The sequence below is a fragment of the Haliotis rufescens genome, unplaced genomic scaffold, assembly GCF_023055435.1.
Source record: "Haliotis rufescens isolate VD_foot unplaced genomic scaffold, xgHalRufe1.0.p SCAF_4, whole genome shotgun sequence".
NCBI lineage: Eukaryota > Metazoa > Mollusca > Gastropoda > Lepetellida > Haliotidae > Haliotis > Haliotis rufescens.
In genome coordinates this window covers 34,774,008-34,798,393 of record NW_025964112.1, presented here as the reverse complement: position 1 = coordinate 34,798,393, position 24,386 = coordinate 34,774,008, and the positions used below count along the sequence as shown (strand labels likewise).

At 39.2% G+C, this 24,386-nt stretch overlaps 2 protein-coding genes across 3 annotated transcripts in view; both read left to right on the top strand.

Annotated features, from left to right (window-relative positions):
• LOC124149860 (cardioacceleratory peptide receptor-like) overlaps positions 1–11,369 on the top strand; it is a 112,396-nt gene extending 101,027 nt beyond the window's left edge. For both annotated transcript variants that reach the window (XM_048382532.1, XM_048382533.1), the window contains 2 exons: positions 5,382–5,501; positions 9,660–11,369. In XM_048382532.1, coding sequence (XP_048238489.1) covers positions 5,382–5,501; positions 9,660–9,898 — 359 coding nt within the window. In that variant the 3' untranslated portion in view covers positions 9,899–11,369. The remainder of the gene's footprint in view (positions 1–5,381; positions 5,502–9,659) is intronic.
• Positions 11,370–16,352: 4,983 nt separating this feature from the next.
• LOC124149827 (mucin-12-like) overlaps positions 16,353–24,386 on the top strand; it is a 34,030-nt gene continuing 25,996 nt past the window's right edge. Inside the window, exons 1-3 of the mRNA XM_048381554.1 lie at positions 16,353–16,954; positions 18,054–18,225; positions 23,975–24,071. Coding sequence (XP_048237511.1) covers positions 16,353–16,954; positions 18,054–18,225; positions 23,975–24,071 — 871 coding nt within the window. The remainder of the gene's footprint in view (positions 16,955–18,053; positions 18,226–23,974; positions 24,072–24,386) is intronic.

Sequence of the window (24,386 nt, the reverse complement as noted above, 5' to 3'; positions counted from 1 at the left end):
GATATATGAACCATATTCTGCTTTGCGGGTGTACGTCATGTTATGTCAATGATGATTTAACGAGGAAAGGAGTGGCCGATGTGATCATTCTTACGATGTGTAACTAAGACTAAATATACCAAAATAGATAACCCTTTTATCAACACTATTATCATCAATGATTTATGATTTTGAACATATGAGGAATACGAATTCAATCATGGAGATTTGATATGATTGTAGGTCAAAGGAAGCTGCCAAGATGACTAACCAATCGTCTATTAAGTAGAGCAGGGAACGCACTTTGGTTGACAGTGCGGTTTGACACATGGCAATATTTGGAGATGATGATGGTTATTCTGCCTGGTAAAATATATTGTGCGCTGCGAAAAAGGCAATTCATCACATTCCGACATGATGGATCAGCCATATAGATTGATGATGTGGTCGGATGTGCTGTATGTTTAAGGGTCTCGCTAAGCCATGGTCTATGACACTCTTGGTACGGTGCAAAACTGTGTACTATTTAACTTCTTTTAGTGTTCTAGTGAATATCTAATATACTCCACAGTTTAGGCTATATTCAGGCATAACGATGGTTTAATTTGGAAATGTGATATTATGATATCGGGTAATTTTACCAAAAAGTGGATTCGAAGGACGAATTGTGTTCTTTTAACCTTGTTCCAACTGCTTTCTGTAAATGTGTTTAAATATTTTCTCTTAGCGCTGATGTTAAAATTTCATTGAACTCTCTGAACCTTTGCAGACATTTTATTATTTCCCCAAACCCGTATGCATTCACATTTGGCACCTAAATACCTTATGACAGCAAAAAACGACAATACAGGTTTCTATCCCTTTTCTAGAAAATACGATGAAAATACCAAGACTAAATAATTTCCTTTTTGTGGCCTTGTTTGTTGTTCATGATAAAAAGTGAACCATGAGCGTTTGTTGTGTACTATAAGAAGGATAGGTTTGGGACAACTTTCATTCAACTAAACTGACCACCAGACATGGTTCCTAGCATTTCACTTGGATTAGTTTCCTGAGGTGACCTTCATTAGTCGGTACTTCGAACGTTAGTAGATGTAATCAGTCTGTATGACACTTTCATTAGGAGTTATTGCATGGGGCGTTATTAGTTCATGTTAATGAATACTAAGTTATATGCGACTGGACGTTTATGCAAGTAAACAATTCCTCTAGGCCTCATCGATCCCCCATTGGTAAAAAAAACTGATTCCAATTGTTGCCTCCTATTCTGACAAGTCGACTTGTTGTGGAGAGAATTTCATCGAAATCAGGAGATTGAAAACGTATAAAAGACGAAATGGTGCTAATGTGAGACACAGAATCACTCAAGTGGTGCTTATAATGAAATCGATTCACCAGAGCTAGACCTTTAAGGCGTCACGATGTATAGAGATAGCGCTGCGTGTGTGTAAGCTTAATTCCTACAGTGCTAAACTTCTTGAGCTTTATCTCACTGTGTAACAAGCCATGACTAGTTAAAGCTTTAGACGTTAAACTTCAGCTCCTACTTACCTTGTTACCGTCATGTTAAATTTACTTGGAGATACTACAGTCAATGTTATGCGTTATATTAGAAACAAAACAACAATTTAATCCGTTTGGATTTTTTTGCACGCTCCAATTACTTGCTACGTTAACTCAACGATTTATCAAAAAAGTTCAAAAGGTTCACATGTACTAAATGTTGACTTAACTAATACAAAAATATAACACTGCACGTGCCAGACGTTTAATGACCTAAAGTAGTATCATAATGTCTGGATGGCAAGATGCATTTTATGTCTTGCGAAAATTCCTTTGAGCCTCTGGTGTATTCCCATCCTACTCGATACCCTTTCACAACTAGGTTATAAAATCAATTAAAGCCATTTGCTTTAACTGCTGACGGGTAACGCTTGTAAATTATTACTGGAACAAGATACTTACTAACGAGAATTTCCATTTTTTTATCACTCCAGTTTTCCTAAATTCATCGAGACATGGGTCATTTGGTTTTTTTCGTAATCTTACGAAGAAATCACCGGCACGTTTTAACAATATTTCAGTATCAAATTTACTGGATTCCATATGGAAAATCTTATATTTCCAGATTTCAAAGTTGTTTATCCGACAAACCTAAGTTTCAGTTCTAGATCTCAAACTATAACATCTTCCAGACACGTAAAGATCCGGGTTAAAATTGATCTTCAGCAACCCACGCTTGACGTGAGAGGCGAACAAAGACATCGGATGGCAAGACTCGCTGACTTGGTTGATGCTTGTTATCATATCCCAATCGCGAAAATCGACGCGTATGATGTCAATCACTGGATTGCCTGGTCCAGACTGGATTTATTAACAGGCCGCCGTTATATAGCTTGAATTTTGCTGAGAGCGGCGTTAAACAACAAACAAAAACACAATAATGTGCGGCTTTCTGTCAGCGTTGCGTCCCTTAGTACTACACACACCTGTTATATTAGGTTTTGCCAAATCACAAGGAGCTTTCCTCCCACGTGAAACAGGCAAGGCGTGATATAATTAAAATAGTATGTCATCACTCACTCATTCTAACCATCTTCCAAAACATCATTAAAACCCTCCTGCTATCATCTCTTACGCGCGTCTTTTGTAACATTCACTGACGTTAAATTGTGGCCATCAGTTGTTTACGCTAACCTGACTTCTGAGGCTGTCTAACGAAATCATTAATGCTGCCACTGACTCTGAGACCAACTAGCATCACTTCAGCTGTCAATAAGAACCACCGTGGAGTCAGATTGTGTTTGCAGATGAAGTAGGTCTGACGCTTGCTCTGTTCCAAGGTTAGAACAGCAATTTATGTCGACAAGATAAAACAAACATTATCTTGAAATATTGACCCAGTTGGTAGTTTTACTTGCAGATTTCAGTGTTTTTTGTTTGTTTTTGTTATTTGTTTTGTTGTTTACTTTCTTTTTTATGTGTGTGCGTGTGCATGTGCATGTGCTTGTGTGTGCGTGTGCGTGTGCGTGTGTGTGCGTGTGTGTGTGTGTGTGTGTGTGTGTGGTCGACGCCAAGCTTTTTAAAAATAATAATGATAATAATAAATAATGTTATCCTAAAAATACTGGGAAAAGATTATTTTTGCCGCAACGTTTTCACAACCCAAAACAATAGTTGTTCACAGGATGTCCTGTAAGATGCGTCTGAAAATATTATATATGTTCTGTCTGAAACAGACACCCCCAGAACACCAAGTCCAAATTAGCTCAAACAACACTGAAAAATATACGCAGTTTATGCCTCCCGCGAACCCTACTCAAACTAAAGTTTTATATGTGTATCCACTGAAATTCATGAATTAAATAACATGTGACAGAGAAAGGCGCGATCCGGCTCTGGAGAAAGAGCATACTATTTCTATTCTTGTTGGGAAATTAACAAAAAAACAAAGTGTTGCGTAAGGTGGCTTGGTCATTTGGGTTTCAGTGTAGGACACTTTTGAACTTTAGAAGATAAGTATAGTTGTAGTTCTCAGAACGAAATCCACTTGATTAGTGTCATGCATGGTAAAATTACTCACTGTTGCATATTTGTAAGAAGCAGATATAGCATGTACAACACGTCTTGTGCAACTGAGACGAGACACAGACATATTTGACGTAACCCTATGTACGTGTTATGATGGAACTGCCAGTTCCCATTAGGAACTGATATTACAAAAAAACCATTAAATTGGAGAGAAGCGGGAAATGCGTGACATGGTGTCAACTATTTCGATGCAGTTGCCAAGACTGAGACACATGTCATTAGCGGTAATCTGAAGGAAATTACCTCCATAGAACACACCGCCATAGCGTACATAGATACATGTGTCCTTCAGAATTCTGAAAAAGGTAGAATCACTTAGGCATCTGACATTATTCAAACTATAATTCGATGATACAGTGTCCATCACTCTATAACCACTACATGTAGCTCGGTACCACGCTGCACACCTGATTGTCATGCTTGGCTATTAGACGGAAGGGAATGCGACTTATGTATTTAACAGATATGTGTAATTCAGTCCATATGAACTAAAAATGTAATCAGTAGATTAATCTGGATGTTTTTTACACTAATGAGTCTTTCTCCAATATGCTTGGAAAAAACCGTGCATGTTTAACAACCTAGAGCACCAGCAATTAACTTGACTGTTCCAAACTGTCATTACTACACGATCAACAGATTAAGCATGAGCTAATTGGGCTCTTGCTGGACAATTACAAATGGTCAGTTCATCCAGTGGGGTCATTTCGTGACTGACCAATGCCTATGGTCTCGTGCAGACCGATGCCCCATCTTCCCAGGACATCACTTCAAACAATGTTTTCTTTGCCAAAGATCAGATAATAAGATTATTGAGACGGTTTAATTCAATGCGAAAGGGTTGGGACCTACTCTGATTGCACTGGGGATGTCTTAAGAGTGATGTTACCAAAGAAGCAGTCAAATTTCCAGAGACTGTTATTGATGTTTGTGGTAATTGTTGAAATCTAGTTTTCGGATGATTGCGGAATGTGATCTTATGTGTGAACACAAATTACAGTCTCGTGGATGACATCAAAGAACCTAATTATAACGTAGAGTGTGTACACAAGTTACTTGGAAACAAGTACACATTGATATGAATAAAAAAACGTCGTTTGGCACATGAAATGATCCTTTACTGTTTTTGGAAGCTACTTTCTATTTAACTCCCAAAGTGTATATGCCACGAGGAACAATACTGGCTTCATTCCGACATTTTAATAAGCACGGTGTTTTCTAATTTTAATGTACGCTATATTTGTTACCGTGTTATCAACTTTGACGTATCTCTCCAAGTCGATTCCAAGGGTTCCAGTAAATAGTAATCATGGTAAATCACTGCTTCGGTCGTTCGGAACTTATAGCGAGTTTCGACAACCACTTTATGCCAGTAATGGACTGAAAAGAGAATATGTGGTTACCAAGTGTTTACCTTCGCACTTATCGAACACTTCTTAAAGGAGGTCGTTGATTGCTTCTCGGTTGGCCAACATAAGTGATCTCGTGAGACGTCACTCTGTAAGATCTTTAACCTTTCCACAGGGCATGTACAAATATATCTGAGTAAAATGCATATTCATTATCTATGCAATACATTCCTTCGAATACATAAAATACTTGCTTACATTTGAATAGAGGTTATCCGCAAGCTGCATTATATCCAAGTTGATCTTTGGAATATTTTCGGTAACTCAAACTTGCTAAGGTCCTGACGGAACCCCATAGTGACAAATTGCATGTGATAATACGAGATTCAGGTTTATTAACACACAGAACGACAGTACTTCGTCAAAGTTGATTGTAATATGTGTTTCTATTGGTTGTTGTAGGAGGTCATGTGTATGCGGCAGCCAATAACGCACGATTTAAGGACAGTGCCACCAGTTCCAGGGGACTTATTCCAAAAGCAAAGATCAAAACCATCAAGATGACATTGGTGATTGTGCTCGGTAAGCCTTCAGATGAATCTTTTAGGCATGGACAAAATACAAGACATGGGTTAACTGATTAGTGTCGAAGAGATGATTCAGCATTAAATTAAATTATAACATATCGTTTATTCACAATAATATATTTATAAATTTATCATATATTCAAAGTTGAAATCACCGTGTGCGGCGTTAAACAACAAAACAAACCAATGGTTGTCGTGTCTTCCGTGTCATTAACATATAAACACACATTTTTGTGCATTATCTTAGAAATTCCACACAGCGATTCCAGCAATGTGCTGACATATTGCCTTTCTTGGATAATGAAAATGTTCGATGAAAGCTAAAAGGTGCAATTTGCTTCAGGCAAAAGAAACTTTCACTGATAATCAATCAGAATTATCCCACAGCAACAAAGATATAATTAGACAGCAAAAATATGCTTTTCAAACAGGTGATTGAATTCAAAAGGTTTTCTCTTTGATGTAAAAAAAAGTTCTGACATCGAGTCAGCTTTCCAGAGCATGAAAATATCATTAATTCTTAAAACCGTTTGAAAATCATTTATTAAAATATATATGAACGAAGGGGATATTATACTTAAACTGACACGATTGTCAAAATAAACTACTTAACGCATTTGTTTTCACAAGTGATACCTGGTCGTTAATATAAAACCATTATATCTAGTGCTGATTTTTATAAGACATCTCAAAACAGAGAGATATAAATTACTTTGATCTTCAAAATAATCTTCAAAGAGACTTCAGACAACACTAAAAACAACGTTCGCCTTGATTTGTCAATATTTTGTTTCAATTCCTTCTTTATATAAAGTCCTCTTCAACAAAATGTCATTATTTAAGTTATTTTTCTGCTCCCTTTCACCATTCTAAAACCTTCGTTTGTTATGTTAAATTAAGGATTTACTGTGTATTTTTTCCCCGGTTCATTGAGGTATGAATCGAAAAACCAATGTGCAAACCGTATGAATCCGCGTAGCGGGTTCTTACAAAAGTTTGCCAATTGGTTTTTCGATTCACCTCACCAACCGGAAAAATACACAGTCAATGCTTATGATTAAATTCGACAACCTAAAACATGTTTTATCTACAATAGTTTAACAGAAAAAACAGTTGTATATATCAAAACAGAAAAAATGACGAGATTGATAAACATTCCAGGTGTAGGAATACATACTGTGGCGTGACATGAATCAGGTGATCGTTTAATTTATGCACATAACTTGACACGCGTACACAGTCAGTAGCCAATCAACGGAGAGCAGGATCAAAACAATGTTCATTGGACCTGTCAATTAAGACAAGAGTCGAAAAGAACTGCAACAGTCAGACTGTAACGAACCGGAAGAAATATGTCCGGGTGAAGGCGGCTGTTTCAAGTTACATGGTCAGTTACCGCCAGATTCAAACATTTCTTCCCTGATTACGGTAAAACACAGTTGGAAAAATGCTAGTCAGAAATGAAACCCGAAGACATGAAAGTTGAACCGAGGCGAGCAGAAAAAAAAACAGGCGAGCGAGCCTGCACGTTTGCTGTCTCATTCATTCTCGGCCTTCGGTTTCAAAGGTTTGTTTGGACAATGAATATGCATGAAAGTCGCTAAATGTCCTGTGCATGACGATACACTTTAGCAAAAAGGGAATTCCCTCGACTGTAATATTGGGATTCCCCGACATTCCGAAGTAATAAAAGTAGTGCGCCTCGGTGGGCGTGGCTAAATTTTTTACATTCATTTGGAAATGAATGCAATAACACGTGACCAATTCAGCTAATCAGAATACAGGAATTTCAATGAACACAGCGAAAATTTAATTATTGTAAATGATATATATACAAACTAATACTGTTTTCTGGTTAAGTGGCGAAAATAACGTCTTTGGCAGTATTTTATTTGGACTTTCGATGTTGAGGTAGATCGTGGAAGTTTACCACTTTGGTGGAACCAAGGAGTACGACGCATTACTGATCGTAATCGTAATTTTGGACTCTAAAGACATTCATGGTTGGTCTACGTATAATTATATATCTCGAAAATCGATTCTCTGCAAACTTACCTGTTATGTCAACTGTACCTTCTAACTTTATGTCAATCCTTTTGGAAAATCAGTTATTTCGAAATTTACAATTGGTCGCTTTAGCTTCGAGGTAAAGTATGTCTTCGTATCAGTATCCATGTATTATCTCAGATTTGGATCTAAAAAACGTAAAAATAAATGGTAGAGTGTAGTGGCTTTTTCAGCCCTGCTATTGTCTGTATGGGTGTGTTTGGTGGCTCCGACAAAGGCTATTTTTCTATGATGTGAAAGATAAATAATAAAATTAGATATAAATCTCACGTCGCAAAATGTAACAAAACAAACATGTAGCTTATCTTTCATCATCTGAATAAAGAGGGGCAACACATTCAGCCGCCTACATTATGATACAGAAGGAGGATTCCGTGCAAACTATGTAGTCATCAGTCGAAGTACATCACAATGCGGTTTTTATATCACACCTCGCGAAAAGTTGTTATTTGTTTATGATGATTTTTATTGTCCATTCGAATTCGTCTCAATTTTCTTCTTCCACATATTTCATTCCCAATACATTTATGTAATCTACATTTGAAGTTTTTTTCCAATTATTGGCGCAATATCATACCCTGACTCACTGAATCGATCAGTGTTTACTTTACTTGGGAAACCGGCGCCCTCAGTCATTTCGCTGCTGTTGTGTCTTGAACTGAGGAGTCAGTGGAGACATATTTAAGTGCAATGGGCGATTTAGGATGTAGTGTCGTGAAGGGAAAGCTTTAGATAAAAAGTGAAAAGTTTACACTGGCAATGCTGCATAAAATAGTTCGACTTTATCAAGATACATCGGGTGAAAGTCTAGTTTTCAACTTACCAAATCGGAGTTAAATTTCAATCTAAAAATATATCAATACCTTCCTCATACAAGCAGAGAAAATGAAGAAAGAACGAATTATTTGTGTAAGGTGGTGAGGCCCTTCGGGTTTTAGTGTAGAAAATTATTGGGAATTACCTGGAAGAAGTATAGCGCAATTGCTGGTGAAATAAATAAACGACCTCTAAATTATTTGTGTGATTGACACATAATTTGACAAATTGGATATATATTCTGAAAGATCGTTCTTTAATGTAAGCCATAATTAAATAAACCCAGCATTTCTTCCAACTTGAGAAAAGAAGTGTGTCTTGGCTTCTTATCTTTTAATAATCGAATTCCCATCCTGAAGCCAGTGGTGTTCCCTTTAGACAAAACAGAAGAAATACAAAATCCCAAAGATCACGTCAAGTAATTTAAACGTGATAAATAAATGCATTTTGACATAATTGATGCAATAGATGACACTTGCGATGATATATGTACATAATGAAAGTGAGATAGAAGCAATAATATTGTAGAAATAGAGTAACCTTTCAAAGTAAATTGTATCGTATATTCATCATGAACACCCAATTCTGAATCACTGTAGAAATCATTTAATGTAATTGATATGACACAAAAAATAGCAATGATGAACAACTGCATCTAAAGTGATAGGAATATAATATCTCAATATCAGTAATGTGTTTGTGAAAGGTTCAAAGGGGCTAAATTGGAAACATATATTGTTATTTTATGCAAAGCGTTTTTTATCTTTTGATTTAACATATTCTATACATGAAATTTAATCATAAATTATACCATGTGTATCTTTAAATAAAAGCGATAAAAACATTTCCACAATCTTAAGAAATCTCCACTAAAAACAGCGTCCATTGTACGTGATTCCGATTATGTCATGTGTTTGTCACCATCAAATAGAGACGATAACAGGTGTTCGCGAAATGGTGAGCGAATCCTGCCATCCTTCAATTCTAGCGTTGATATCAGACATTACGCTACACAAAAGGGGACGGATTTCAATAGGGCAAGAACCGGTAATACAACGTATATCCACGTGACGCTCAATTATCTCAACTTAGGCTTCTCACACACACATTATATTGGTACTGTTGATGGCAACAGTTCTAGCTTGGCATTTGTCTGCATCTGGGACACAAACCAATTGTTTTTTAACATTGGTATTGGCGTCGTGTTGATGCATGGCATCAGTGTTTTCTTGTCTTGATGTTAAATCATTTTGGTATCCGTCTTTTGCAGTATTCATCATCTGCTGGAGCCCCTACTTTGTGTTTGATCTGGTCGACGTCTACCTCAATGTACCGAGAACACAAGACATGGTCGCGGCCAGCACATTTATTCAGAGCCTCGCTCCCCTGAACAGCGCTGCCAATCCAATAATTTACTTTGGTTTCAACGCAAAAATTTGCATAGGGATCTTAAAGAAAGGTTGGAAGCACAATTCGCCAACGTCTCAATCTCAGCTCACAAGTATATGACCTTTCAACCTTGACCTACAAGGACAGAAAAAGGGGCCATGGCATACTGCCACCATACTGTCACTCAATGCCTAATGTAACGCATGTACAACAAGGGAACACCAATGATTTCAAATGAGATTGTAAATGGCCCCCATTAATTATATTGGTGTACGTCTTAAATTGTATTCATGATCATGACATTAAGGTTACCTTGGTGACTAAGTTTCAGTGTCATGATGGATGTGATTGTTTGGTGTGAAACTATCAAGGCAGGCAGACTGCATGCACTTCACTCTTTGATGCAGGCGAGTTCACGGTTACAGCACTGAATATCAAGCTGGAGAAATGAAACGGTTCTCTAGTGTTTTGCTGTGGATGTTGGATGTCATTTGACAAACCGTTGATTAGTTGAGTATGAAATATTTAAGTGAGGTGGCAATGTTGTTTTGTCAACTTTGTATGGTCTGTCATTTGCATATGTATCAGGCATAAGACTAAATGGTCACTTCAGCATACTAATCAAATACCACACAAACAGACTCTCAACCAGATGTTATTTCATCGTTGATTAATATTACACTTCCTGTCTCCTTAGCTTCAACGTTGTAGACCTCTTTTTAGGAATGACAAAGTAATTCAAAATAAGTTAAAGAACACATGATTCGTTCATTTTATAGTTCACTTTCATAGCATGAGAGGTTAACTATTAAAATATGATGTAATAACTTATTTTGAGCAGTATATGACATAATAAAACGTTTTAAAATGACGCAGTAAGTTTAACTCATTTAATACGTGTTACGACAGTTGACAATGCTCTGCCAATACAATAATTTAAGCAAAGGTCATACAAAAAGGTTTTCATAACTTTTTCTGAAGCTGCCATGTCGATGTAAGCCATACTGATATAGTTTCGCGTAAGTAGTTTCAACACCATGGCCAGAGTGTATGGTCTTATGCTCAGTATATTGTCAGCCACGTTATTTTTGTTATGTAAGTGTTAGCACATGATTGTGAGAAGTATGTTTGTTTTTTAAATCTCTCATCTTATTATTTTCAGTTAATATTATTTTGATATATACATAAGCATAGATGGCTGAAATTTATAAATGTTTTTAATTACATTTTCCGTCTTATTTGTAAATCATTCATTTTAAAATGAAAATATCATTTTAAGTATTTGGGCCCCCATTTCATATGTCTTAAAATTTAGCTCTCTGGATTATTTCTTTCTTCTAACAGAATATACATCTGACATACTATCTGTAATTGTAATAAGATATGTGATATATGTGCACATAGTGTGAATTTATTTCTCTATCTCCATTCTCCTATTAACATGCTTGTTATAATAACATCTTCAATGTTTGTTTGTTTTCTGAAATAAAGCAATGTTAAAGAGTACTATTCTTGTTTGTACTGACTATTGTCATTTCAATGTTCGTAAGTTCATGTGATGCAAGTTCGTAAGTTCATGTGAATAGCACCTGTACCGAAACGTTGCATTGAACGAATAAAGAAGTTGAAATCCATTTCCTTTATATCACATAACGATAGACGTATTCTTGTGCGGGATACCACTCGTTATGTAAGTTAAACATTCCCACCAGTGACGAATTGTTTGTCAACCTATACTGAATAATCTACGCAAAGCTTTGTTTTTGTGTGCCCTTTCATGGAATACTTACATCACGATCATCCTAACGTTATTGCGCTATTATTAACACGGTCCTAACATGATCCTTGAGTCAGGATCATGTGGTTCGCTCACCCCATATGTCGTTGGTTAGATCTTTTCAGTGATCGTATCTATACCCACTGTAGGGGTATGCCTAAATGGTTTAGATTCCATTTTCAAGATGACGTTGAATGTGCACAGTGACTGTTTCCTCAAACTATAAGGACAGTACATGTTCTATGGGCATGCACAGTTTAGTTTCATCGTGTTCAGACGAACGTCCATTCTGTTGGTTGAGTAATACGATAGGTCATATCTTGCGTTCATGTCTGCTTCATTATGCCCCAGTATTATGCCGCGGCGATGTTGTTTCAACATAACCATGGCCTCTGATTCCATCATGTATCTCTTCTTGGATCAGGGAAAAGAATGGCTCATTCGCTCCCAAATTCGCATTGATAATGATTCTCGGTTTGTCACCGTACTCGTGTAAGGGGCTTTCGGCAAAGTATTTAACATCTAAGACTAGCATCACTTTCGAGTTGTCCGCCTACATTATGCTGACACGTCTTGATACAACTGAAATAATGTTCAGTTAAGTGGCGTAAAGCCCAGCCTACACAATCCCACACACACTACTTGTATTGTTTGAGCTGTGTCCCTCCATTCTGCATCCGAAAACTGGAGTGTATATCATTTTCCTGATGTCAGTGAAGATAAAGCAATTTCCGTGAAAGGTTTTTCATCGGAAAATTATCGCAGATATTTGCATGTAAGTAATTAAATCGATATCAACTGACATGGATATATTCTAAATGGGAATGATCCCTGCTAAAGTCAGCATATTTCTTTTTAGCTTGGACGTAATCCAACATTCTTACTGTCTAAGATTTGAATTGCGCTGATTGCCGCAGTCGAAAAAGAACACTTTCAGTTATTCCAAATAGGCTGAGAGTAAAACTACATGTTCGTTGATTGTTTCATTCGACAAGAAGAAAACCATTCAAGTGGTTTCAAAAAGTGATGTGGAATGTTAAGCATGCTGTATTAACTTCGGTTTCCGTAAAACCTCTCATGAAAATGCATCTTCTGTTCAATCGTAACTGCTTTGAATTGCCATTTGCAAGAGAAGTCAGGGATTTTATTGATGATTTCTCAAATGTATCTGAATGCCTAGATTTTTATTTGGGTATCAAAATATTTTCATTTATGTTTAAAATGAATGAAAAAAAACGGTATCGACTACTCTGATCCTAGAAAAAACAGCATGTAATTTAACAACAATCCTGTCTGCAGCCGGTTTGGGTTATTTTGTAGAGGCTTAGTTCTTATTCTAATAAATCAGCCAACACACTTTCGCAAGAATCTACATTTGCGTTGGCGGTGATGCCTTTTTTCATAAATGCGATTCAGAACAGAGTTTTGTCATCAGAACAGGGCGTGACTGAATGTTGCATAAAGCCTCTGTCAGCATAATTGCAGTGGCATTAAAGGCCCGTCTTGGATAGGTAACCAGCTGTGTTGCACAATGCTTGTCAGTGTTTTGTTTTGTTTTGTTTGTTTGTTTGTTGTTTAACGCCACACTCAGCAATATTACAGCTATATGACGGCGGTCTGTAAATAATCGAATCTGGACAAGACAATCCAGTGATTGATATCATGAGCATCGATCCACGCAATTGGGATACGATGACATACATCAACCAAGTCAGCGAGCCTGACCACCCGATCCCGTTAGTCGCCTCTTACGACAAGCATAGTCGCCTTTTACGGCAAGCATGGGTTGCCTAAGAGCTATTCTACCCCGGATCTTCACGGGTCGCTTGTCAGGGAACGATGACTCATAATCAAGAGAGATAAGCATAAAAATCCATAAGAAGACATCTGCTACTGGATTCTAGCTTTGGAATGTCCCTGTGGCACTGCACATGGTAACAGGTTCACGAGTAAGTACATAATTCCCATGGAGAATTTAATCTTGTATCTGACACTAAACAGTCATCTTGTGTTGAATTGCAGAAATATACGCATTACAGTTTACTCATGAAGCTAGTATCGTCATCAATAACGTGAAATCAGGAATGTACACTGTTTCTTTATCATTTGTATGTGGAAGTAGTTTCCAACCAGTGTAGGCAAGATTATCGTAAACAGTCTCACTGTGATCAGGACACATCTCCACAAGGCCATCTTCACATTTGGTCTGTGCAAAGTCTACATACTATGATTCATTGCCCACAGCATGTAATGGGGTGGCAGGTCTGAGGTGGCCATAATGTTCAGTATTTTTGGTATTGGACCAATCGCAGATCAAGTGGCATTCGTGTACCATCTTGGAGGTGCAGTCTAGCTGAATGTGGTTGAAAACACGTACAGCATGGATGGAGAAGCCTACAGATGGCATTAACACAATTATCGGCATAATACCTCCGACAAATCTCTCTGTCATTTGGGAGAAATGGACCTGTGGGTCTGCCGATACTCTTAGGTTCATGCACATGCACATGTGGACGATAAAGGGCCCCATTCAAAGCCGTTCTCCGCCTGTTTATGCCTGTTCGTCACAACAGGCACACATTTCCAGCGGTACTTGTGTGCCAACCTGCAGCTCTATGCCTTGTATTTAAGATACCGTTGATTTGATTTGACCCGTGTCTGACCTTCTATAATCTTACAGTTGGCATCACCTCATCCTTCAAGTGTTATCATTTGCTCACTAAGAATACTTTGTGGTCGAAAAGGTGGCATATTTGCTGTACCATGTTTGACCCTGTTCGCAGGTTTAATCCATTGCTGTCATTAAGGGTTTATATTATTTGCTTGAATGATCAGAGGGCAAAATGCCTGGTTTTACATTTAGTGTTGAATTTTAGTGGGCACTTACCACAAACAAGGGGCCAATTTTACCTAAGAAGTCCAAAACTGCTTCCATGCCAGTCTTGTTAAGGTAACCAGAGCAAAGATGTTAGAAACAGGAAAAAAACATGATTGCCCTTAAAGTACGATAACACAGTAGGTTCAAAACACTGATACTAATGTTCGTCATCTTACGACAAGCATGAGGTACCAGTGACCTGTTCTGATTGTGAGTGGCTGTAATAAAACAGACAAAGCATAGATACTTAGAGATAAACAACGTTGTAGTTAAGGTAAGACATTACACTGTGGGTTACTTTATGACAGGAATAGTTTAAATGAAAATATTGTAGATATAAAGATGACAAAACAGGAGACCCGTGCCGATCCGGGGTAGAATAGGACATCAGCAACCCATGCTGGCTGTAAAAGGCGACTATGCTTGTCGTAAAAGGTGACTAACGGGATCGGGTGGTCAGTTTCGCTGACTTGGCTGATGCATGTCATCGATCCCAATTGAGTGGATCGATGCTCATGATGTCAATCACTGGATTGTCTTGTCCAGATTCGATGATTTACAGACCGCCGTCATATAGCTGGAATATTGCCGAGTGCGGCGTTAAACAACAACCAACTATCCAACGACAAAACTAGAACAATCTTTCACAAATGTAAACTTTGTAGAAAAGGCGATACACAGTTTTTCGAGGCGTTTCCCCCATTTCCTTCAATCGAGTAAGTTGTTTTAGTAGTACCTTCAAGATATGTACGGAAACAATTAATGCATATACCCCGCGACAGTATGACATACTGGGTATGGATACATATAGGAACGTAAACTTTTACGATTGATATCAAACATCAACACCAGTGATAACATATTAAATTCCAATTCCATAACGTCATAAGAGCAGTTGCCGCTATAGGTGAAGGTTGCAATGGATAACTGTCTAAAAGTGTTACAGTTAAACGTACCGCTCGCACGACGCACGCGCTTCATCTTAAAGTAAGGCCGACTTCGTCAGCGCACCTAGCGGGTTAGTGAAGGGAAGACAATATAATAAATGAACTCGGGAAGGAAGAGTTTAGATACACTCGCGCGACAAAAAAAATATGAATATGAAAGGCAATATACAGTTGATTTGGCCATAGATGTGATTAATTGCGACGTTACGACACAGTGGTTGACAAAACGAGTCACGATTCACTCTATGGAAGAGCACACGCAGACAGCTATGCTAAACATTTTAACCACACGATTCTAGTCGGATCAAACGACAAGCATCGGATAACGGGAGCTTATTCCGCCCTGCCTACGCATCCCAATGAGGTTAACAAGTTTGCAAAGGTTCATAAACTTGAAAACTCATCTTTGTTTTCAGTGAGAGCTGCCCTTGGGTTAAATGTAGATCGATGCCCTCGCTAAAACAGATTACTTTTTGTAAGATGTATGTATTTGCCAAGCATGGATGTAACTGCATCAAATCATAGTTGAATGACGTCTAGAGGTATCACGGAGCGGTAACCGATACACAATGCCACTATTAGGATCAAAGAGAACAGGAGAGTTACTAGACAGAGGAAGGAATCAAATTAGTTTGGCGTGAAAAGTCTGAAATTGTACATACCACGCCAGACGAATTCGATATTTGTGTTGGAGGTCGCCCTGGCTCTTTGTCTCTTCAATGTGAAATATGTGTGCTCTCTAATTTCGAATATTTATCAAGCCAGATGTGAGTAAACTTCAAAAGTATGCAGACACAAAAGAGAAAATGATGGCTGACCTCTACTCTTAGTTGAATATTAACTGAAACCTTTAAATACTTTGTGATGTGGGGACGCCGACAGTTGCACGCTACAAAACGACATTAAGGCAATTTAAGAAGACAGTAGCCCGTGACTGTACGGACCGACAGTTGCACGCTACAGTGCGACAGAATGGACAGACAGTTGCACGCTACTGTACGACAGCACGGAACGACAGTTGCACGCTACAGTACAACAGTACGGACCGACAGTTGCACGCTACAGTACGACAGTACGGACCGACAGTTGCACGCTACAGTACGAAAGTACGGACCGACAGTTGCACGCTACTGTACGACAGCACGGACCGACAGTTGCACGCTACTGTACGAAAGTACGGACCGACAGTTGCACGCTACTGTACGAAAGTACGGACCGACAGTTGCACGCTACTGTACGACAGCACGGACCGACAGTTGCACGCTACAGTACGAAAGTACGGACCGACAGTTGCACGCTACTGTACGACAGCACGGACCGACAGTTGCACGCTACAGTACGACAGTACGGACCGACAGTTGCACGCTACAGTACGACAGTACGGACCGACAGTTGCACGCTACAGTACGAAAGTACGGACCGACAGTTGCACGCTACTGTACGACAGCACGGACCGACAGTTGCACGCTACAGTACGACAGTACGGACCGACAGTTGCACGCTACAGTACGACAGTACGGACCGACAGTTGCACGCTACAGTACGACAGTACGGACCGACAGTTGCACGCTGCAGTAAGACAGTACGGACCGACAGTTGCACGCTACAGTACGACAGTACAAACCGACAGTTGCACGCTACAGTACGACAGCACGGCCATGTGGGCCGAAAGTAGCCCGACATGTGGGCCGACAGTTGAACGCCAGCATGGCAATGTGCTGGTCAACACAGAATAAAGGAGTCGATCCACTTTGTTACCCAACAAATGAATGTCACTGTACAATAAATTTGCAGTTACGGTCATGCCTAGAAACAGCAGTGTGTGGTGTTGATTTGCTCGCAGTGCTTGACAGAGTTCAATATGAATATGAAATGAAATATGTGATAAGCGTTTGGTTAACATACTTTTAAGGACGAGTAACATTCAATATAAGAAAACACGTGCTAAACACTTAATGGTATCAGATGCGTACAGCAATACAGGAACCAACCAGTAGTAATCTTGAGATTAAAATATGCCATTGTCTCTCTACTCCGATTCTGAATCACTAAGCCCAGTAAAACAACGATGTTTTCAGTCTTCTCCTTCACTGCTAGCTCACGCCGTCGGTTCCCATCTTCTATCTCGCGAACATGTCAGCCACAATCTGACCACTCGTTTCCCCAATAGCATGAACGGCTCTACACAAAGTTGCTTGACTCTCGTTATCTTAAATACGTTCTGACTGGCGACCCGACATTTTACGTTATCCCAAATTAACTCAATAGGGTGGAAGTCAGTGTCAGCATGACAGGGGCAGTCGAAGGACACTATGACCATGTTCTCTAAGGACAGTGTCTACATGGTCTCCCGGGCCTGTGTAATTTGGAGCTCCGCCTTAAATATGGTATCTATCCCTTCTTTGAAACAATGCCTTGATGTCATCCTTGTTACAAACAACTCTAAAAAACAACTGTGAAAACAACGAAATTAAATAACGTTACCTTTTCCTGCAGTAATATTGCTGCGTGATTTAAAGCTCATTCTATTATGGAAGATGCTTCTCTTAGTTTTGGCCATGAAATTAGAAGGCTATTTGATATGAAACCTTTCTCAGATACCCATGTACAATTGTCAACGTCGTACAGCCCCTGAGTTAGGCCTGTTCCCTCCAACTGCCACCTCCCCTGCAGCCCCGGAGGTCGGCCTGTCCAACCAACTGCCACCTCATCTGGAGGTCAGGCTGACCCCATCAACTGCTCACGCCCAGGCAGCAGAAGGACGCTTCAGTTCGACAGCATGGCAATCTTGGCTAACAGCACACGCTATGCTGTGTCAAAGTACAAAAAGACAACACCTGCAATTGTAGGATATTTTTCAAAAGATTTATCCTTTCTCCATTTCATGTACTGAAATACTTAGAAAAGGCATTTTCCTCATTTTGTAACATTTGAAAAAATGGCCATAAAAATTAGATTAAGTTATTTCGTGTATTTAGACATGAGATACTCAAATACAACAATGTCCTTTTTTCACATAGTCATCATTCTTTTTCATGCGAACAAATATTTTACTGCTGAAATCGTTTTCTTGTCCTTCGAGTTAAAGTTGATTATGCATTTTCTTTGTGAGTCAATTGTTCAACTGTGCGTGATGTCATGTTTTACCTTCCGTTGTAATAAAAGAAGGGAAAGATTCCGAGAAGTTCCATAATAAGTTACCATAACTGTGGTCTTGAATTCCTCCTACCACACGTCACCATTCCTGGATCACAGCCTCGGCTCTGAAGACGCCAGAACATGAACCTTTCACATACACTGCATCAAACCAACGTTTGCCTGGAATGTTAGATTGAACTATTTCTCTGGAGAACAAACTTTCTGAATATTTTCTTATTTGGTCGAATTAATTCAAAGCTCCGTGAATACATTTTTAAGTGGATCACATTATGAGGATGACAACTGATGTACACATTGGTTTGAGATCTCATTCAGGTTAATAGTTATGCAAATCAACTCTAACCAACCTTTCTACATATCGGGGAGGCTGGATAGCCTAGTGCTGCGTGCATTTGCCTGTCACGCACAGAACCTTGGGTCAACTCCACATGGGTACAAAACGTAACGACCATTTTCATGTTCCGTTTTGTTATGCTATGTGATTGCTGAAATGACCCTGCCAAAGTACCAACTCCTTGGCTCTCTCAGATTTGTCGAGGCACCCGTGAAGATGTGGGTGATCCGGCTCGCTGACATAATTAATTGCATGTCATCGTATCACAATGCGTAGATCGATGTTCATGATGTCATACACTGGATTGTCCTGTCCAGACTCGACTATTTACAGATCGCCGTCATATAGCTGAAATACATGGACAGGCAATTCATTATATCATATTTGTGTTCCTCTCCCTCGGAAAATGGATTTTTAGTATCCAATGCTTAACGAGTGTAAACAGGTTGATTGTGTCTTCGTGCGCCTGTGAGATGGATCGTTGCTCACGCTGTCAACCACTAGTCTGCATAGTCAATATTATTATGGGCGCTAAACCTCAAACCATATTTTCAAGCATGATCAAGGTAAAAGTGTATTTTTTAATAAGACTCAAAGCTATCATTTAATACTTATGCCTGAAGGAAGATCTTAGTAATTCGGCATTTTCCAAAACCCTCCCATCATAATTTGATAACTGAAAAAGAATTTCCTGAGAATATCGTCAATGCACTTCCTAATTTTCAAGATAGGTTGTGGGTGTGTTTGTAAATCATAAAAATTCATGACACATTATCGGGAACATGTGCTCAAATCAAATTTGCTAAGTAGTCTGTCATTTCTAATCACAGTTCATTTTTCACCCGGTATCATCACTATTTGATAGTGATATCATGAACACACGCTCATGATATATTTCATATGAATATGGAAAGGGTTTTGTCGCTTTTATTAATGCTTCAAAATGGTTCTCATAGTTTTATTGAACAGGTTGTTCTTTCCGAAAGAGTGAGTTACTGAATATGGTTTTACATCGCTTTCAACTATATTCCAGTAATATCACGACGGGGTACACCAGAATTGGGCTTCACACGTGGTCATCTCAAAAGTAAGGAACAGGGAAAGCTGAAGAGGATATGTTTAAGCGAAAGCAGAGATAATTTATTGCATCAGCCATTTGAGTCTACCAAGTAGGTAAATATACAGTAAATGACAAAAAAACTGTAACAGAAAAGATTTTTTTCCATTGTCCATGTGGACATATAAACAGATTAGAATTCTGTCCTCCTTCTCATAGCCGCCATTTGTATCCTAGTTGCCGTAGAATACGAAGAGATTGTGTCAAAATTGATTTCCAAACATCATGTCTCTTCAACGACACCTGGGAAAAGGATGTCATGATAGGATACCACATGTAGCAATAGTTTTTTATTACCATTCATTGTTTCAGTATTTGTCAACGTATAATGCAATTATGAACAAGCATGAAATATTCACATCCCCCACCAATATGACATGTCGGGTGTGTGCAATGCATTAGCTCCTGTGAACTATGTTCACTGGGCCTTTTTGTAAAGAAATATAGTATGTTTTTCAAGATCTGCTCCGGAAACGAGGACTACCGCCATTTTCAGTCTAAATCAAAGTCGTTGCCATGGAAACTCGAAAAATAACTTTAAAAAAAATCCAAAACTATCCAAAGGCACCAGTTCACCACTAGACCTATCAATGTGCAAAATATGGTGAAGAAAAATGGTACGGTTTTCAAGTTCTGCTCCGGAAACGAGGACTACTGCCATTTTCAGTCTAAATCAAAGTCGTTGCCATGGAAACTCGAAAAATAATTATTTTTTAAAATCCCAAACTATCAAAAGGCACCAGTTCACCACTAGACCTATCTATGTGCCAAGTATGACGAAGAAATATGGGAAGGTTTTCAAGATCGGCTCCGGAAACGAGGACTACTGCCATTTTCAGTCTAAATCAAAGTCGTTGCCATGGAAACTCGAAAAATAACTTTTTTAAAAATCCCAAACTATCAAAGGGCACCAGTTCACCACTAGATCTATCTATGTGCCAAGTTTGGTGAAGGAATATGGTACTGTTTTCAAGATCTGCTCCGGAAACGAAATGTGACGGACGGAAGGACGGACGGCACCCATTCCTATATCCCCCTTCCACTTCGTGGCAGGGGATAATAACCATTGCGAAAGATCACAATTCGTCACAAATTATAGATTGTTTGTCATGCCAGGAGCATTGGATATGTAATTCAATCATTTATTCTATAACTAGAAAACAGGTCTGTTATGCTAATGAGGATACATATGTTTCTTATATTGAATTGGATAATCCGCCTTTGTAGTCAAATTGGGTCATGATACAACAATATCACGACACCCTGTATACTACTCCATCCTGGACCACACAAACCTTATCGATGAGCTTCGATCCACACCATCGAGAGCACCGTCACAATGTTTGAGCGTTAGAGTGAATGTTATATACGGGAAGTCAATAGTCAATAGTCAAACCTATGTCAGGTTGACCTTTAAACACGGTGACAAGCAATCAGCCAAGTTGTCAATTCGTCACAGATATAGTTAAAGTTTCTTGTCAGCAATTGGGACGAGCCGGGCTGCTTTAAATTATGTTGTTTAGTGATACAATTCAATAAAATTCTATGATATTAAACATGCTTTTAGACTGGATAATTGGATAATCCGCCTTTGTAGTCAAATTGGGTCATGATACAACAATATCACGACACCCTGTAAAGTACTCCATCCTGGACCACACAAACCTTATCGATGAGCTTATCATATTCACAATGTAAATACACACAGTTCATGAATCTTTGGTCACTCTGTCACCACCTATTCATGTAAACCTACGAACTTACAGAATCCAACAAAGATGTCTCGCCATCCTGACACTGGAATGGTTTTGTTTGTTATTATCCATAGATATACTTTGTGACTTGTATGTCTTTAAGATTGCTTGTGAACTATATTCTGTAAACCTAATGTTTGTGTACTCCAAAAAGAAACAAAATAATAACACACAAAAATATCGATGAGCTTTGATCCACACCATTGAGGAAACCGTCACAATGATTGAGCATTAGAGTAAATGTTTTCATTATGAAATGTATGTCAGGGAAGCCCTTAAAACTCGCATCTTGACAATCAAACCGATGGTTGATATCATGAACGACCGAATAACAATCCTCGGGGCACGGTGACAAGCAATCAGCCAAGTTTTCAGTTCGTCACAGATATAGTTGAAATTTTGTCAGTCATTTTGACGAGCCGGGCTGCATTAGACAATGTTGATTAGTGATACAATTTGATTACATTTTATGCAAATTGAACATGCTTTTAGCCTGGCAAGGAAAGTAGTAATTGAAAAGAAGCACACAAAAATAAACACAAAGAGACAAGTGTGAAATTCTTGGGACCTATTTTGAATGAGAATACCCTCATAGAAACAAACATGAGTGACTGGGTTTTTTTCTCATTCGTAATGCCCAATTAAGAGATTTAAAATTACACTATTGAACCGTTGTAGGGGATTATACTGGTGACTTACTCTGACCACACATCCCAACGGGGTAAGCATTTGTAAAGTATCGAAAGTTGTACAGACAGTTTTGCTTTCAACGAGACGTAAGTCAGTGTTGTTGCTAAATTTAATGACTTTTTGTAAGATGTATGTATTTGCCAAGCATGGATGTAACTGAATCAAATCATAGTTGAATGACGTCTAGAGGTATCACGGAGGACTACCCGATACACAGTGCCATTATTAGGATGAAAGCGAACAAGGGAGTTACTTGACAGAGGAAGGAATTAAATTAGTTTGGCGTGAAAAGTCTGAAATTGTACATACCACGCCAGACAAATTCAATATTTGTGTTGGAGGTCGCCCTGGCTCTTTGTCTCTTCAATGTGAAATGTGTGCTCGCCAATTTCGAGTATGCATTGAGTTAGATTTGAATAAACTTCAAACGTTTGCAAAAACATATGAGAAAATGAGGCGTGAGCTCTGCCCGACGCAGAGTAGTATCAGTAAAATACTTCCTTGGCAGTTTAAGCGGAACGTTTACACCTTAGATTTTATCTAAACTTGTCCTATTTGTGACGGTTGGACAGCATGCCTTTGCACATTTCCTCGGTACCCTACAACGACAATGTTGACCTGCGGTACGACGACGCGACTGTACGATAGCACAGCATTGTGGGCCGACAGCAGCACGCTAAAGTGCGACATCACGGCAATGTGGGCCGAAAATCATCCCTCAATAGTGCGAAAGAACGGTAAAGTGAACTGACGGTAGCAATTCAGATACAGTGCGGTAGCATGCCAATGTTGGCCGAAAGTAACTCGTTACAGTAAGATTGCACGCCAATGTGGGCAGACGATAGGAAGCACGGTACGATAGCGCGGCAATGTAGACCGACATTAGCACGCTACAGTACGACAGCATGGCAATGAGAACTCACAGCGGCACCCTACAATACAATAGCACGCCAATGTGGGCCTAAAGATGCACGATACATTACGACAGCACGGCAATCTTGTTCGACTGCAGGACGTTACAGTACCACAGCACGGCGGTCTTATTTGACAGCAGCACAATATACTGTATGCAATAATGACAACACTCATTTGACATTCTCAAACGAATTTTCGTTTCTTCATTTCTCAGTTCATTTGTGGGTGGTGTCGAACGCTAAGGGAATATTGATCGCCTCCGTGGTCTGGTGGTAGTGCGTTGGCCCGGAGACTTGAATGTCTAGTGTTCGATCCCCGGCCGCGTCATACCAAACTACGTTAAAGGATGGTACATGTTGTCACCCTGTCTGGAGCTCGGCATTAAGCGGCTAAATGAGGACTGGTTGGCTCGGAGTATACTGTGGCTGCGTAGGGTATTCATGTTAAACTGCGGCATGGTATCTCAGTGGACTAGCAAAATAATTTGGCATCTGTCCAGACTAGTACAAGCAACCACACACACACGTGCACGTGCATGCACGTAGCTTTAAAAGTCCATTAATCGTTGACGCGATGTTAAACACAATTTCACCTCTCACACCCATGGAAAAAATTACGTTATCAGTCACCACAAGAGAATCTTGAAGTCACCCTACCAACACATGGATGTGAGCCTCAGTTCTGTCGACGTCAGGTTCTCACATACACTGCAGCGTACGAGCGTTTGTATGTGTTTCTGTAGTCACTATTTCTACGGGGAAGACACTGTCCTAATAGTGTTGTACTTAGAGGTCGGATTATATAATTCAAGGCTCTGCTGATACAATTTGAAGTAGACCCAATTAGAAGGCTGGCAATTGATATGTAGGTGACGAGTTTGGTTTGATATCTCTATCAGGCTAAGATTTAGACCAATCAACTCCAACCAACCTTTCCACATATCTCAGGGCGGTGGGATAGCCTGGTGCTGGGTGCATTTGCCTGTCACTCATAAGATCACAGGTCAATCCACCATGGGTACAAAACATGAAGACCAT